The sequence below is a fragment of the Patiria miniata genome, unplaced genomic scaffold (assembly GCF_015706575.1).
Source record: "Patiria miniata isolate m_02_andy unplaced genomic scaffold, ASM1570657v1 HiC_scaffold_3, whole genome shotgun sequence".
In the NCBI taxonomy this organism is placed as follows: domain Eukaryota; kingdom Metazoa; phylum Echinodermata; class Asteroidea; order Valvatida; family Asterinidae; genus Patiria; species Patiria miniata.
The window spans coordinates 23,615,311-23,633,584 of NW_024037069.1; the positions used below are offsets into that span (position 1 = coordinate 23,615,311).

Genomic DNA, 18,274 nt, shown 5'->3' on the forward strand with positions numbered 1-18,274 from the left:
AATCCTATTTCTGTCATGCACCTTTGCAAATTGCTGGAAGACGGTGTGTGACTATAGACTCAATGTACAAGAACTCCTTCAAAGGGAATACACAACATTTGCAAACATCAAAAAACAAAACTACCAAATTATTACGAAATACCTTACTGGACTATTAGTGAATGACAGTCAAAAGCATCCTGTAACATCATGGCACCTGGTGTGCTGACATTTTCAAGAAAAGAGGTATTTTTGTATCAATTTCCAACACTGGTTGGCTGACCAGCGTTGGGAAAAAAAACATGCTTTTTTCAAACACTGCTCCCAATTTACCATATTTAGTTAGTCCGCATTTTGTTTGCGATCGATTACACACCCATGAATGGGTACAAGCCAGCTAGACTGGTCCCATGACCTTATTTTCTCCCGACATCTATATATTGCTCTGTTTCATCTGAAGTAGGGTTAGGGAACCAGACTACAAGAACAGCATCTTTTTCTTGGTTTTTTCCAGCATCTTTGAACACAAAACTGCAAACAAGTCAGTGTAACAATATTTGCTATAAAATTCTAACCCCCAAATCCATCCATTCCTGAATATTACAGCAAAAGCAAATGTTGCATATTATTCCCTTTCATGATGACGAGAGAGAAATGATCACCGCTGTCGCTGAGCGCCCAGCACCACACAAAGACAGATTTTGCCTTCCACGCATTTTTGCTAAAGAGCATCTGCTTGCTTTAGACAATGTACGGCAGTAAAAACACACAGGAAGCGCATGTGGCTTGCATGGAGATGGCACTTGCTTGTGATTGGCTGATTTTTCTGAGACAACGGACCAATCATGTTAGTCCTCCACCTCCACCTCAATTCCAGCTTGGTCTAGCTGAACGCTGTGCACTGTGAAGTCTTCAACACCCTGCAAATCAAACCAACAAGTGAAATCCATCAACGCTACACCAATGTGCGTCATTCTATAAAGTTAGGGTCCAAAGTAAATTTGAATGACTTCAAATAATTTTTTTATTTGTTGGGTAGGTAGTTTGCTATTCATAATCACTCTTGGAGGACGACTGCATTGAGGAGTGCATCAGAATCATAAAATCATAGATGTCAGATGTAACAGAAACACAAAAAAGCAGGCCCCACATTTGTAGAATGACCCATATGCAATTTGTAAGTTACATTTGAATATCTGATTGGTAGCTTCCATTTCTGTAAAGCGGCTCTGAATCCTGGGTTTGATTATCTGAGATTTTCCTTTGGACAATTCCACGCAAAAGTGGACCAACTAAAATGTGCAATGTTTATGACATTTTTGGAACTACAAGCATAACAACTCAAATGTGGTATCGAATTAAAGGAGACAACAAGACCTTTCATGTGAATGATGCCAGTATGATTAAATACCGTCATTTTTTGGGGGGGGGATAAAAAAAAATGGGGTTTTTGGGGACCAAAATTACGGATTTTAAAATGCATGGATACAAAATACAAGTATTATGTTGAGTTTCTGTCTTAAATGCAGAGAGAAAGGTTCATATATATGTTAAAAAAAATTGTTTAATTAAATTTCTTATATTTTTAAACTTGTACCAAAGACAGGTGGAAAAACTGTAATGCGAGTTACCATAACGCGCGTTACCGATATATATCCCAATAGTCTAGAGATTTCATGATTAATTATTTTTTTGTAATAATTGTTTAGGTTGCATATGACTTACACCCTAATGATGTAAGAGCAATGAAAAGATGAATAATAATTACAGAGAAATTATTTTTATTATAAATTACCTCCTCCGAGCCCAGTATTTCCCTGACTTGACCGATAGCGTTGGGTTCCTTGGTCAGTACATACATGAATCCGCCCCCACCAGCCCCAGCCAGACACTGACCATGGACGTGCGGCCGCAGAGCGGTCATCATCCTCTGGACCATCACTGGCTCACAGCCAGGAGCCATGACTTTCTTCTGCGTCCAGTAGGCGTTCATGCAGACACCGACTTTCTCTAAATCACCTGCAAAAATCAAAGTAAATTTCATAAACTGGCAGCAAGGGCTGAATAGTCCATCGTTTGGGGCAAATAACGGCGCTGTAATGACACAAATTTCTGTAAATAAACACTAGAAGAATCCTGTTTATTAAAAATAATAGACACAATTTACAAACATCAAAAATGAAACTGCCAAAATATGAAATACCCTACTTTGCTGTAAGTAAATAATAGTATAATAGTATCAAGCATCCGGTGCAATCATTGTGCTAGAATGTTGCCATTTTCTGAGAAAAGAGGAGTTACCGTAATTTCTTGGGGATGGTTGAGACAAAACCATCGCGAGAAAAAAAAAGTATTTTTTTAGTTCAAAAACTGCCCCGAATGGATCGATTTTAGTTGAGTTTGCAATTGGTTACATAACCATGAATGAGAATTATTTTCCCGAGTGACAAACTGAGAATCATATCACAAGAGGGCGCTGCAAGACATAACATGTTAAAACAAATTTTGGAAATAGAGGGCTTTCAATGGAAACACAATGTGCTTTAAACTTTTTTTCTGCTGCTTTGTCAGTGCTGTGCAGGCTTCCAAAGTTTTACCTAAGAATTCATTCATGTGGCTGAAAATTGCTCGTGTCCTTTCTTTGGAACCAGTCAAGTTTGAATTCGGATGAAATTTATCTTGAATGTTTCTTAAAGTATTCAGTTGATGTGAATTTTGTGTTGGAATCTTGAAGAATACATCAAATGCTCCTGGTTTCTAACCCCATCCTAAAAAAAAAACGTGCATACCTTCTGCAAACGCCTTCTTGCATTCCCATGCATTCTTTGTCAGATTGTCGCAATTCTCCACGATATACGGCGACCTTGCATACCAGTTTCTGACGACATCTTGCAACAAGTTCCTGCATTGGTAAAAAAAAAAAAATTTACTTAACAGTCAAAACGGAAAGGACAATCTTTTGATTTCCTCAAATGACATTTTATTGGGCTCTGTGCATAAACTATAGATGGCGCTATTTGGCCATCTCTTGTGAGCTGAGTTAAAAACCACATCTTCTGTATTCATCCAAATCTTAAAACCAAAACTAAATACTGCACTCATGTACGTTGTGCCATATTCCAAAAAGCCGAATGGTTCTGCTCCAGTAAGAACAGATTTCTAGCAAACGATTAAGCACAAAAAACACAGGTTGGATCTCGGAAAGGACTGACCTGGCTAGTCTAGTCTTGCCGGTGTACACAAGCAAGAAGTGCTGGTCGAATTTGCATCGGGTCTCTTCATCGACTGGGATGGGGGTGATCTCCACTTTGAGGGGCAGCTTGGCCTCAGAGTGTCCGATATTGATACCAGGGGTCAAACCTACATGACGTTAACAAAATAAAATTTCTAAAATTTAACTACTAAAGTTCACACATTTTTCTTGAACTCAGTTACTGTTGTTAAGAAAAAGACACAGCAAAGCTTACTAGCAACTATAAGCAAGTAAGCAAGCGCATTCATCAAGATATGATCAGCTCTGCAACAATATCTTGCAGTCCAGGAACCAGACCAAGATGGCTCCCACATACAAGTGTTATAATCACTTACCTCCAACCTGGTCCTGCCATCCGCCACCTGTGGTTAACATCTGCTCGACAAGTAGCACCTGCCAACGCCCAAGAGGGAATTTAGAAAGATTTATAGCAAAGCACAGAGGAAACTAAAGGAAGTTGAATGCAGCATTTAAATTATGAATTAGCTTCTTTTTTTTTTTAAATTACATGATATACAAATGGACGCGGAACCCGCAAAATCTGAGACAAACAAAATTTAGTGTACACCAACTCCATAGGGCTGTCTAAGGGGCGTGGCTAACTCGCAAACGGCGATAGGTCAATTAGGGTATAGTCTACACAAATGTTATTCTGGAGTAATCATGTTTCAGTCGCAGCGCAAATATACTACTCGTAGCTTCTCCATGTAATTACTGAGCCTGCTTATATTTAAGTGTAACCAAGTGGTAATATAAAAAAATAAAAAAGAATTTTCCAGCATAAGATGAAGGGAAATATGCTAGAGATGAATAAGGATAACAGCAGTGTATAATGCAAAGACCTTAGAGCAATGTGTCAGATACAGAAGTTTACTGACAATTCAAAGTTTTAATTGTGACTGTAAAACAATAAGCAAAAATTGAGACGACCAGTTAAAAATCAATTTACAATCAATTTTAAATGACAATTTTAAATTACAATTTTAAACTACCAATTTAAACAACAGTCAAATGAGGCAGATAGGCCAACACTTTGTGATGTAAAGAACCTTGTTCCAGGTCAAGATGGTGGATGATATATGTACTCTCAAGACTGAATATGGTTCAAAACGCAGCCTTCCACGATCTGTGCCACACCAGTTCCCAGCACTCCACACCCGAGTGTGAGAGAATGCATATAACGAAAGTGTCGCTGAATTTGATGTGTTCTAGACAAAGTTTGGAGCTGTTTTGCCTAATAGTTGTGCGTTCATGCACAGGAAACTATCTAGCTTGGCCCACTCCCAATGATACGTAAGAGGGCTCCAAGAACAGATGTGCAAAACAATATAAAAATTTGGGGCCATGAAGACTATGAAAGGGTAGCTGGACGTTCGCAAAGCTGACTGTTCAACATGTGGGTATCAATTTGCATATCGCTGCACGGAATTTATTTGCATTAAGCGTCATCCTAGAGGGCGTACTACCACAAAGGTAAAGTTTTGTTCAATGGGAATATAGAGCTACAGAAATTGTTACATGAAGTATGTGGTACGATTCGTAAGAGATCTAGTAGGATTATGTCGAGGGACCTGTTGACCGTATTATTAATAGGTGGACTGGTCACACTATAGTGAACCTTCAACAGTGCCTTCACACGGAGAAGTGAGACTGACTGACCGATAGCGAAACTGCCAAGATGTAAAACTTACCGCATGAATAAGAGAGGAGTGGTCGTACGCCTGTCCTGACACACGCCACAGGACAGCAATGGCCGCCCCTGCCAGAATACTACTTGTGCCGAGACCTGCAGAGAAAGAATCACAATAACATTCATCACTTGTATTATTTCGTTTCGGCCAGTTGTAAATTTTTAATGATTTCGAGTTTTGCCCTTGACCAACATGACCAATGTAAATTTCTAAGTATTGTATACTCAATGCTATCCACAAGAAAGATATCACTGGCCTGCTTAGTGGGACTCGAACCCACGACCTCCTGCTTACAAGTGCAGACGTCTTACCACTCGACCATGCTGGGATCAGTTGGTCAGTTAAAATCTGACATCAGATTTAAACGAAGGTCATGGTTGTGCGAAGATCCAACAACCAAGTTCAAACCATAGCAAGGGGTAACTGGAGGTTGAACCTCGAGGTAACCTGTAAAACCCAGTAAACCTTGTAAAACTTCCAGGTTAACCTTGAGTTACCGTCTGTTTTCACAATTAAGCAAGGGGTAACTGGAGGTTGAACCTCAAGGTAACCTGTAAAACCCAGTAAAATCTTGTAAAACTTCCAGGTAAACCTTAAGTTACCCTCTGTTTTCACAATTAAGCAAGCGGTAACTGGAGGTTAAACTTCGAGGTAACCTGTAAAACCCAGTAAAAAGTCATAAACCCCAAGGAAAACTGTGAGTTACCGCCTGTTGAACTTTGCATCCTCCCCTTAGTAAAACCTTTTCCCCTCAGCATCCAGCAAACCAGTCAATTCTCCTAAGGACAAGTAGGTATACTCTCCAAAAATGTTGAGAAAAATTATCTCCACAGATTCTCTATAGAACCGCACTTCTTCAAAGCAGAGATTAATTCCATGGTGAACCCGCGAAACTAACTGACCTGAACCTTGTGGGAGATCAGACCATGTATTCAGCTCGATTCCTCCTCCGTATTTACTCATCAGTTGCTCCTGTAAAGACTGGGATGACGGTAGACTGATCACCTCTGCGCAATGAACCACTGCTTTCAACAAGGCACCTGTAGATTGTACAGAATTGCAAAAAAATTGTAACAAATGCAGAGGGTAACAGTCCTGTATGCAGTCATGTATCTTACGTAATGTTGCAGATTTAATTCAGGAACAGAGGTAAATGACAATTTTTTCAATTTGAATTTCATTTAAATTTTTTTTCAAATTTACTAATCTCTATTATGGTCCAATGTTGGAGTACTCGTACTCGTACTCGAGTGCAACTCCAGTACACGCAAGTATACTCGGCCCGTACTCGGCTATCAGTACTCCAAAATTATTTGGACTCGACCCATACTCAATTCTTTGTACTCGAAGTTTTAGCACGGATTCATTGGTTTGGACTCGGTAATCGAATCCGGTACTCGGAAGTACAAATCGAGTACTTTTTTTGAAGATCGATTCTATAGCTCATCCTGGACGCAACGGGAGCCCGGTGGCGCAGTTGCAGTCTTAATTACGGCCATAGATATAGAATAAAAAGACTAGATTGGCAGTGCGTGCACACGCCCCAATTATCTGTGCGATAAATGTGTGCCATGGACGCGCAAAAAAATAACATTAATTAACCTAGCTCAACGTGCGCGAAGCTGGAAATGCGCACCAAGTATGTACGCGCTGCGAACACACATGCCGCTTTCCATTTCGGTTGCGATAATTTTATTTTCAGCAAACTTATACACCTGTAAACCTTTACATTGTGCAGGCCGTTTACTCAAGAGCAAAATTCAGTATAAGTGTTTGCTTATTTTAAATTTATTTATTCAGATGCGAGTAAAATGCTTAAAAATTGGCAGTATTAAAATGCAAATGCCAGTTTTTTATTAGTACGAACTATGGTATTATTTGTTTTTCGCGATCAACATTAATAAATGCAGTAATTTTTGCGGAAATTTATGTGCTTGAATATTTTCAAGGTAGCAACAACCCAGCCTTGAAATAATTATGACAAGTAAATTTTAGAAATCTGAAGCATTTAATCCTTTTTTTTTCCATACAAAACGAAGTAAACGATTATTGTGTAGCAAAAGCTAAAAGGTGAAAAGTAATAATTTTCCGATTTTAGCAAATGGTTTTCAGTAAAAGCGTTTGCTTTTCATTCATACAGATGCATGTAAATACTTAAAAATTGGTAGTAAAGGCAAATGGCATGTTTTATTCATACGAATATGGTATCTATGAATATGGTATCATTTGTACTTTATGAATTTGGTTAATATTATTTTGGGGGGATTAACATTAATAAATGCAGTACTTTTTGTGCAGAATTATTTACTTTATAATTTCAAGGTTGCCCCAACCCAGCCTTGAAAAAATACAAGTGCATATTTGAAATCTGAAGCATTTAATCCTTTTTTTTTTCATACGAAACGAAGTACACAATTACTAAATTATTTATTTATTTCTGGTAATGAAACCAAGGATTCCTCAAAAAGTGCATGCCCAAGGCCCTAGTAGCTCGAAAGCCTGAAGAAACCTGTAGAGAGAAGACAATAAGAAGAAATGACAATTTTAGAGGCGGGAGGAAAACCTCAGAAGAATATTCTGGGGGAAACCCACAAAATCAGGTAGGGACTGAAAACCCAATCCACTTGTAGACCAGGGTGCCGATGCACACTGTCTGGTTCCCTGACCTGACAATTTCCCCCGACCTCAAGATGTCTAAATTGTAGGGTTAAATGGCGTTCTTGTGAGGCTATCTGTACGCTATCCAGTCTTTATATAGAGATCAGTGCACGTGACCCTCCAGGTAAGGCCGCGCGCATGCACGCGCTGCCGATATAGTCTATTTATTCTATATCTTTGATTCCGGCCTAATTTAGTTCCCTTCCTCCCAATGTTACTATCATTCAAAGTCATAGTACTGAGGATTCGTGAATCGTGAGCCTGCCAAGCCCATGCTTTTTGTGTTCGCTCGCTGCATCACGGTTACAATTTCGGGATTTTTCCCAAGCATAATCCTAGAAGCGACATGTATTGTCTGTTGCCTGGGGAAATCTCGAGAATTTTACAGCAATTTAATTTAGAGAGACCACAAAGCCTTTCCACGTACATGTACATGTGGACTAGAATTGGGTATATCACATGTTCTACATCACTGCAATTTTTTTCTTAGCTTAATGGCTGTATGAATGATTGAATCAGTTTCGGATATAATTGGGTTGGGTTGGGTTCAATTATCTATCTATATATTTTTATTTATTTATTTATTATTTATTTATTTCTGTACTTTTTTGGTATTGTACTCGTACTCGAACTTGGACTAAGGTACTCAGCCTTGGCCCAGTACTCAGCCTTGAATGTACTCGTACTCAGTGCTTTGCCTGGACTCGGACTTGTCACAGTGTACTTGGACTCGGCCCTGGACTCGGCCCCTAAAGTACTCAGAGTACTCTGTACTCAGATTTGAGGTCTCAACTCCAACACTGTTATGGTCAGAGTATGACTAGCAAAGAAAGAACGTGAAAAATATAAACATTGCTTGAATGAAAACAGCTTTTTTATCCCCAGTATTATCAACATCCCTTCCTTTGGCACATTCTTTGTTCTTCAAAGTCATACGGGATCATTTGCTTTTCGTGCAGTTTGTTCGTTTCCACTCAAACTCCAAAAGAGATTGCTCCAAACCTAACCTGTTGAAGTTCCAGCTCAGTGGATGTTACACTTTTCGAGTAAACAGCGAAAAACCATGCAAAACCTTTTGATCATTTTGGCCAAAGTGCTCTTAATTTCCAAAAATAACAGCGTTGCTGTTGAAACCCCTCAGCCAGAGTCAAGTTATCATCTGGAAACCATTAACTCAACACGGTGACCTTGACCTTTGGCCTTTGACCCCAGAACCAGTCCCAACATGCCTGTACCAATGGGAAACCCCCTAATGAAGATAGACCCCAAAATTTCATGTCTAACTCAAGTTATCATTCGGAACCATTTACATTTAACTCACCACGGTGACCTTGACCTTTGACCTTTTGACCCCAAAACCAATCCCAACCTGCCTGTACCCAAGGGCAACCCCCTACCTAAGTCAAACACCAAAGTCTCATTTCTAACTCAAGTTATCATTCAACAACCATTTACATTTAACTCACCACGGTGACCTTGACCTTTGACCTTTTGACCCCAAAACCAACCCCAACTTGCCTACTCCCAAGGGCAACCCCCTACCAAAGTTAGACATCAAAATCTCATTTCTAACTCAAGTTATCATCCGGAAACCATTTACCTTTAACTCACCATGGTGACCTTGACCTTTAACCTTTTGACCCCAAAACCAATCCCAACTTGCCTACTCCCAAGGGCAACCCTCTACCAAAGTTAGACACCGAAATCTCATTTCTAACTCAAGTTATCATCCGGAAACCATTTACATTTAACTCACCGCAGTGACCTTGACCTTTGACCTTTTGACCCCCAAACCAATCCCAACTTGCCTACTCCCAAGGGCAACCCCCTACCAAAGTTAGACATCAAAATCTCATTTCTAACTCAAGTTATCATCCGGAAACCATTTACCTTTAACTCACCATGGTGACCTTGACCTTTAACCTTTTGACCCCAAAACCAATCCCAACTTGCCTACTCCTAAGGGCAACCCCCTACCGAAGTTACAACCCCAAACAACATTTCTAACTCAAGTTATCATCCGGAAACTAAGCTACCCGGACGGACGGATGGACATTCCAGCCAGACGGAATTGTGGGGTGATAGCATTGTGTTCCCATTATCCCTTTTTCTAAAGATTCTCTTCTGGGGTGATGTTTTTCTATTGTGAAAATAGTGGGGTGATGTGTCCTGAAAGGAACATCACCCCACAAGGGTGGTATGGTCAGAACGGACGGACAGACGGACGTCCGTTCCAGGCAGATGACAATACCCCTCGAGCCTCTCGGCTGAGGGATAAAAATCAGTCAACTGGCTGATCGTTGAAAATCACCTACATTTTTTAATTTCTCCTAAATGACAGCAATCCACACAGAATAATTTCATGGGGTGATTAGTACCAGTACATTCCTGACTCTCAAGCTTTTTGATAATAATTTGGTAGGTTACTTTTAGGGTAAATGCAAAATGATCCTATATCCCTTGATCTTACCAAGATGTACAATGGCTGCGCTCTACCGCCCTCAATCCTGCAAAATCTTCCAAAACCTCCAAGTGGATCTTGAAGGCTCTGGAAGGACTAGGATTAATGATAATGATTCGTTACTTAAAAAATAAAATCCTAAGAAAGTAAGTTACCTGAAGACTGTGGGTTATTGTAATCAGCGACGTCAGACAGCTCCTTACAGACAATCTGAACACTGTGTTCCTGATCGCTGCCTAAGACAAGAACAAGGTGGGGTCTGCAAGTGAGGAAAAAAAAACAATTTCTTGGCCAAAGTTTTTGGAAAGTCTTGAGACGTTTTGATGTCATAGTTTAAATGTTGGCAGATTGATGTCATATTCATAAGAAAGTTTGCATAATTAACATGATACTTTGGGTAAATCTCCCTTTATGCCTAGTCACAGATTACTATTTACCTGTATTTGCATTCATAATGTAAGTTAAAAGGTCTTTGCAGAAATATTAGAACAAATTACAAACTCTCATACAAAATATCACTGATTTCTTTACTTATGAAAAAGTTTCAGACTTACAGAAAGTATTTGACTTGTGATAAGAAAACTCTGCACATTGACAAATTCCGGAAAATTTTAGGACATGTCCAGAAACTGGGCGATTCACAATGCAGTGCGCCACCAAGAGTTTGCCATGGAGAGTCCATTTTTCAAGTTTACGGTCAACAAAACATGGCCCATTTTAATGAGTGTCAGTAGACAACTTGAGCTAATTTGTTTGGGGCACTACCTTACTAAAAAAATACCATACTGACAAACACTGAAACAGAAAAGAAAGGGAAAACAGATACTCGAATCATACGTTTACGAAACTACTGACCAGAAAAATGAACAATTTCAAATGTCCTGCGCTGCCAATTTGATGACTCTCTCCCACAATGCACTGGGAAAATGAACTCTCCCTGGCAAACTCTTGGTGGCGCACTGCATTGTGAATCGCCCGAATTGTCAGCATGTTCTCACTTGGTTGCACTATATGGTCTAGACATAGCCCCAGCCAAGAGATAGAGGCTGCATCTGATTTACATGGCTATGTCTAACGCATGGGTCTATGGGAAGTGGCTGCAGCCGCTTCCATAGGCGCGTGTGTACATTCAAGCCACAGCCAAGTAATTCAGACACAGCCACAGATGTGGTCTTACTCTGTAATCTTCCTAGCTCGGGCTCCTATTGGTTTCTTGCCGTCCAATCGGATTGCGGCATCCACCACGGCGCCGCCATGCTCGTACGTGATTGGTGGAGTGTCGGACCATCCCCCGGCTACGTCCATTCTCCCTGGGCAGGTGGCCGTCACCCATTTGTTCATTGGCGGAGATTCCCCAGGACTTGTGAAAATATACTGCGGAAAAAAAGGAATATCAAATCAACATTTTTCAATGAGCTGGTTTCAACAACTTTATTGCACATTTTTAACAGTTTTACTTTAATTCTCAGATCTTTAAAAAAATTAAGCAGGAAATTTCGAAGGATTACGCAGGATTGATCGAGATGGGATCCACTTATTTTTTAATTTTCATAAACCCCTCAGCGTCAAATCAAATATTTTGATGTACTAGCTGTGAGAGATTCCATACGAATTCTGATTGTTCTTAACCCTAACCCTCTCAGCTCCTCCAAAGATTTTTTGGAAAATTGTTCAGGTTTGCGGAGGGTAGACCCAGGTTGTAACTATTTGGTATTTGGTGCCCCTTGAAGACTACAAAGAATGTTGCCAATGTTGGCATCCCGTTAGGTGGGGGATTCTGAGGATTCCAAACAGTTCCTAACAACAATGACTAGGAATAAGGGTTCCGGAATACCTAGCATTGTTATGCATGTGACAAAATTATAAGAACAATAATAGTAAGTATTTCAAAATAGAAGTTAAAAGAGCGTTGTTAACTATTTCTAAAAATAGCTAGCCAAACCCACATGTTAACACATATTTAACACATGTTTTCTTGGCAAATTTATCAAACAAGTAATACAAGATGTGAATCCAAGGTAAATATAAGTGATAAATACTGGGGAAAAAAAATGATTTCTGAATGCAAAAAAAATACAACCCAAATCAGCATGACCACCTTACCTCTCTGGCCGACATGACAGCAAGTCTGATAAATATCTGATCGGCTCCTTCGTAGTGCCTGGCTGCCCTGACGAGTCTGTCTGGTCGATTCAACCACTGCTGACGTTCCCTTGCTAGAGCCTTCACGCCTTCGTGTAGCTTACCCTCCTGGCCAAAAAGAAAAATGAACAAATAAATGATTTACGACTTCGGCCCGAATTTCACATCAATGGGGGGGGGGGGGGGTAAACAGTCAAGTATAATATGCTGATGCAAGATTTGATAAAAAAACATCGACTGTGGCATCACTGCTATATCAGATAGGAAGCAGCCAGCCGACCCCGGTAAGCTCGATGGTCGAGTGGTAAGACGTCTGCTGCACTACTAAGCAGGAGATTGTGGGTTAAAGTCCCACCCGAGTAAGCTTACATTTTTTTCTCAAAAGCTCTGAGTATAAAGTAATTCATAATGTCAGTTAAAGGGCAAATTAAAGTTTCAAAATATGACATGTTTAGGCCTTTGAATATGGCCTTTTGGAAAGTTCAGAAACTCATGAATTAGAATGGTTTAATTTATTCACCCTTTATATTTAGTTTGCCTATGGCTACGGAGCAGTTTAGCACAAAATACAAATGTAGTACTTTTTATTCCTCAAAAACTGTATTCCTGTGATTGAGATCGTGCATATTCTTTACTGAAATGGCTCCATTGTTTTCTTGTATACGGGTCATGAAACGGCTGTATATTTTATGATTTTTTTACAGATTTATAGAGATCAGGATTTGTAAGGATCCTTGTTAGGATTTTTACCTCTAGAAGCTTGAAGGCACTTTGCCAGGCAGCGTTAGCGGCCGGTCCGCTTCGCAAGCCTCCCTTCCCACCAGCCATTGCTCCTAGGATGTTAGCGATGAAAGCTAAGCCGCGGGCTGCTATGCTAGGCGAGTTACTGTCACATATTCCTGGCAATAACATCAAAGAAAAGGAATAGTCAAAAACATTGCTCTTGAAAATCTTTATGCATAATTTTGAACCACGTATGGATGTTTTCAGTTGCTTTTCTTTTGTGATACAACCGTTTATGGATCTCTTTTCCTTTGTTCCTCTTGCATTGCTGAAACATTTTAAACTAAATGTGATTCAAATGAATCAAATCCTACAGTTAACTTTAAAATCATTTTCATCAATACCCTCCAATACTAAATCAATGGATCCGATCAAGAACTGATCAATATTTTCAATAACTAATCTCAGATCTCCACTTCTTACAAAAAAAATAGTGCCACATGTATAAAGTGTGGAAATATAGTATTTAGTTATCATATCCAAATGATACATTTTTGATATCAATATTTATTGTAATTACTCAAAATATATAATCAATACCCTGTGATATACTTTCTCAACAAATTCCTGATAATCGATACCTTGATCAATGTTCTCCAATAGCTGTTGAGCGTAGCCCTCCACAGTAGCACTCTTGAAGAACGGCATCAAGACTTGATTGCCTCCTCGCAGTAAGACATCTCTGACCCTACGCTGGCCTCCGCTGTAGAACAGATCCCTGGGAATAAAAGGGTGACCCTGGATCATGAATATGTATGAATTGTAACTCATACATATCTTCATGATTGACAGTCTTGGGTTCATAATGGACTCTTCCTGCCTGTCATTCAAACAGTGCACATTCATCAATGAACAGATCCCTGGGAATTAAAGAGTGACCCTGGATGATGAATATGCATGACTTGTACTTCATACATATTCATGATTGACAGTCTTGGGATCACAATGGACTCTTCCTGCCTGTCAATCAAACAGTGCACATTCACCAATGAACAGATCCCTGGGAATTAAAGAGTGACCCTGGATGATGAATATGTATGAATTGTAACTCATACATATTCATGTTTGACAAACTGGGGTTCATAATGGACTTTTCCTGCCTGTCAATCAAACAGTGCACATTCACCAATGAGATCATGACTTTTGGTCAGGTGATCCCTGAGAGAAATTGACATAAACCAAAGGTGGGCGGCGGCGTCTGACCAACTCTGGAATGTTCCATTTTCAGGGACATTGGATGCAAGCATCTCTCCTTATTCATTACCTTCGACGAGATAACTCTGCAGAGAGGTCAATACACGACAAAATGTCCTCAAAGGACAGTCGCCACGAGGAGCGCCATCGTGTGAGCATATCCATGTCTTGTTCCCCACCTTCTAGCCATAGGGTCTCTGCAATGCCTATGTCCTGCTGAAGGTTCCAGACTGGAAAGAGTTTGGCATTGAAGAGAGTGCGATCGTAGTCTGTCTGTGAGGTTTAAGAGAGTTAAGAAAACACATTGAGATATTAAACAAATGACAGAAAAATTCATGGATGAAAAATTGTGTGGAAAACCAAATTTTTTAAGCAAGAAATGTTCTTGCTCATTATGAATGCCAGGTTATATATCAAAATGTAAGAACCAATACACCTTTATGCAAAGTATAAAATTTTCCTTATAAAATATCATGTTTGCAGGATCTAGCTGAACGTGAATCAGCTATTTTGAGCAATAGAATCAAATGTAAACCACAATTGTTTATTCGGGGACGAAAATAGTTGGGGGTGGAAAGAAATATTTGTTCATATTTATTGCTTATCTTTAAAGTAGGACACCGTATCTTGCCAAACTAGCTGGTTCAACAACCAGCTAAAGATATTGCACCTAAGGGAATTTTACAAGAACTAAATTTTTCATAGGATTTATTAAGACTGGTGTTTATTGCAAAGTAAGAAAAATTAACAATTTCAGGGAAAGTCTTCAACAAACTTTATAAAATTCTCAGGGGTTTTGACAATCAATTTTCTTAAGAGATTTGTTCTCTTACCTGATTGGTCGGCCAGAGATCTTCTCTATCGATTCCTGTGCGCGTCAGGAAGACTATCCACGGTGAGTTACAGAATGTGCTTGTTCCTTTCACGTAGGCCGTCTACAAATCAGAATACAGTCGTCAAGTAAATCTCAAGTTAAAAAGTATCCACAACGATTTGAAATAACTCTATGCTCATTTAAATATCATTTTCTGGCATGACACATCATCATTGTCGTAATCCACCATGGGGGACATTGAGCCGCCCAAGCGATCGAATGCAGACTGCCACAGCTGTTGTGCATGACACGACTAAGAATATGTAAAAAATAATAATAATTACTATCTTCAAGCTAACTTGAATCCTCTATCCTGATTGGTCGATCCATGTCAACAACAGTGTGATATTATACCGTATCGCACGGTCCGTGTCGCACCCTGTGTATTGCGCTATTCCAAGATGCGAGCGACATTCCAGCTGCATGCACTAAACCACTAAAAGGTTTGCATATTAATAAAAGCGTGCTAGTTTCAACTTAGTAAAGTGTCTAGCCCAAGAACACAAGCACCATGTTCCCCGTCAGGATTCGGCATCTGAGTCGCACACCATAACCATTGGACCACGGCGCTCCCCAAGTTAGAAAGCCAGCCCATCGCAGGTTGCTCATCGGCTAATAGACTACGTGCATGCAGAGTAGATGGCCTGCTTTCCCAGGGATGTTGGGAACTCACCTCCAACTGATCAAATCTGCCCATCACTGTGTAGACTTCGCATTTAAGTTTCTGACTTCCACCGAGTCTGAGGCGAAATGCTTGCAGGAAAATACCAGGTGACAGTGAGTGTTGTTGCAATGCCTGAAATAAACAAATTAAGCAAAACACAAAATAGAATTAGTTGCAGACTTTTAGTTGGTCTAAAAAAAAGCTCAACCTTGCCGCAATTCAGTATTTTCAGGGTTCCCAGCACTTTATGAAAACACAAAATTACCTGAGTTTTCCCGGAGATATTTCCAAAATTCAATGAGAAGTATTTTCACCTTAACAAGGTTGCTGGGAAGTCCAGAGGTGGTTAAGTGCACATAGCACAGCCGATTGTTATTGTCTAGACAGGTATATAATATTCACACTTCAATAAACACTAAAAAAACCACCATAGCCAGTCAGTCAATGGACACAACTTGGGACACATGGCACAAGACGCACATACACCAAACTGGTGAAGACCTTTCCCTTCTGGATCGCTGTCAAATTCCCAGCATTTTCCCTGCTTTTTGGAATTTTTCCCCAAATTCCCTGATTTTATACATTCCAAATATTTACCTTGGAAGCTTTGCAGTCGATATTGACGAGGATGGACTCCTTTGGAATTTGTATTTCTCCCTGTCAAAGAGAAATCAATGGAAATTATTGGTAAATAAAGAAAAAAAACAATAAATGTTACTCCACTTGGAATTTGAATTCCAAAACAAAGTCAAAGTTTGACCAACTTCCATAGTTTCCTTTTAGGAAAAGAGTTTCTTCAAAATCAAGGCTTTACTGGAAGAAAACAGGCTTTAAAAACATGTACAAAAAGCCTTTAGATTTATAGCCACATCCAAATCGCCTGGCTATGGCTTGCAATCGTGCATGCGCCTGTGGAAGCCACTTCCCATAGCTGTGTGTATTACTGCTAGCCATAGTCGTGTAATTCGGAGGCGCCCGAAGAGTAAGTACGGGCAGATAGCTAACCTGTAGGTGAGAGTGTGAGATTGCGCATTGTGCTCCGATGGTCACATCACCCTCTAAGATAGCATTTGTTACTACTGCTGATTCCTCGACACTGCACGTCTCCTGCAAGTCAACACGTTAAAGGGAATGTACATCATTGGCTTTTGCTGTAATTTTAAGAAATGAACTACTTGAGGGGTTAGTATAACAGATCAAATATTGTTACACTGACATGTTTGAAGTTTTGTGCTCGAAAATGCTGGAAAAACCAAGAAAAACGAAAATGTTCAAGTAGTCTGGTTCCCTGACTCCACTTAAGATGAAATGGATCAATTTATAGATGCCGGAAAATTGTAAGGTAAGGGAATCAGTGTAGCTGGCCTGCACCCGTTCATGAACATGTTACCAATAGCAAACAAAATTTGGACTGAAAAAATGGTAAATTTGAAGCAGAGGTTGAAAAATAGTTAGGTTTTTCCAATGGTGATCGGCCGACCACTGTTTACAAAAATGCCAATTTCTTGAAAATGACTTCACACCAGGAGCCATAATTTTACAGGATGCTTTTGACTGTCATTTACCAACATCCAAGTAAGGTATTTCGTAAAAACTTGATAGTTTTATTTTTCGATGTTTGCAAATGTTGTATATTCCCTTTAAGAAACTTGAAATACTTAGGAAGTGTATTAACAGCGAGGTTCTGGAATGTCACAATAAAGACAACATTTTGCAAGGGGTCCACAATACATGAAGCTATTTCATTTTGAAATTATGTAAGTTTCACTAACATCGTCTTTTCAGAAATGCGACTCTATTGAACAAAAAAATTATTTAACAAATCTGACTGAATAAAGGTCAAACAAAGACATTTACTAGAGCGGGGTTTGAACTTGCGACCTCCGGATTACCGTACCGGTGTAGCGTGAATATCCGACTCCATGAAATGTGGACTCATTGGTAGTATTGCGCACGCGTGGGTACGATACTATGCTATTTTTAGGATCGTTTCGGGAGAGTGACCTGTCACGTGCGAGGGATTAACCAATAAAAGGGAAAATGGAATCCGATTTTCATAGGAGTCGGATTTTCATGTGACACCGGCACTCTACCAACTCAGCTATCCAGCCCTACGCTGGAGATCTCCCAATTAATGTCTTTATGTGAGGTCGCTAGTCAGAAGCTATAAACCAGTACAAGACATGTAGCCATCAGGGATCAGGCCCAAAGTAACGATGCCAGCAACAGTAGCTGCAAACCTGGGAAATAGCAAACAGAGATCACTCAGAGAGGATACGGCTTTTTATTTGCGATCATCACACTACACCTGAATGAATGCATGTGTGATGTTGGCCCAGTTGAAATGTTCATCTTCATCGCTGTATAGTGGGCAGGATATTGCACGCTTCAGATGTTCCCTGGGAGAAGTCGTAAGGTATTGATGGTTGCCATCTGGAACCAACACTACATCAGAAAGAAAAAAGAAAAGGTTTTATGAATCTGTAAATATCTTCCACTTAATTAGTTGCAGGAAACCACTGGCAAATATTTGGCCCTTGTATAGTAACAGTAGCTGGGATCTACCCTCCTTAAT

General features: G+C 39.8%; 1 protein-coding gene across 2 annotated transcripts in view; it reads right to left on the bottom strand.

Annotated features, from left to right (window-relative positions):
- Positions 1-260: 260 nt before the first annotated feature.
- The window catches only part of LOC119738071 (L-fucose kinase-like), a 29,675-nt gene continuing 11,661 nt past the window's right edge, over positions 261-18,274 (bottom strand). For both annotated transcript variants that reach the window (XM_038212797.1, XM_038212798.1), the window contains exons 10-27: positions 18,008-18,144; positions 16,705-16,806; positions 16,297-16,356; positions 15,709-15,831; positions 14,995-15,096; positions 14,232-14,434; positions 13,549-13,685; positions 12,935-13,083; positions 12,146-12,292; positions 11,220-11,416; positions 10,198-10,301; positions 5,826-5,963; positions 4,924-5,018; positions 3,568-3,625; positions 3,192-3,339; positions 2,769-2,881; positions 1,775-1,998; positions 261-899 (exon numbers count right to left, since the gene is read on the bottom strand). In XM_038212797.1, coding sequence (XP_038068725.1) covers positions 828-899; positions 1,775-1,998; positions 2,769-2,881; positions 3,192-3,339; positions 3,568-3,625; positions 4,924-5,018; positions 5,826-5,963; positions 10,198-10,301; positions 11,220-11,416; positions 12,146-12,292; positions 12,935-13,083; positions 13,549-13,685; positions 14,232-14,434; positions 14,995-15,096; positions 15,709-15,831; positions 16,297-16,356; positions 16,705-16,806; positions 18,008-18,144 — 2,309 coding nt within the window. In that variant the 3' untranslated portion in view covers positions 261-827. The remainder of the gene's footprint in view (positions 900-1,774; positions 1,999-2,768; positions 2,882-3,191; positions 3,340-3,567; positions 3,626-4,923; positions 5,019-5,825; positions 5,964-10,197; positions 10,302-11,219; positions 11,417-12,145; positions 12,293-12,934; positions 13,084-13,548; positions 13,686-14,231; positions 14,435-14,994; positions 15,097-15,708; positions 15,832-16,296; positions 16,357-16,704; positions 16,807-18,007; positions 18,145-18,274) is intronic.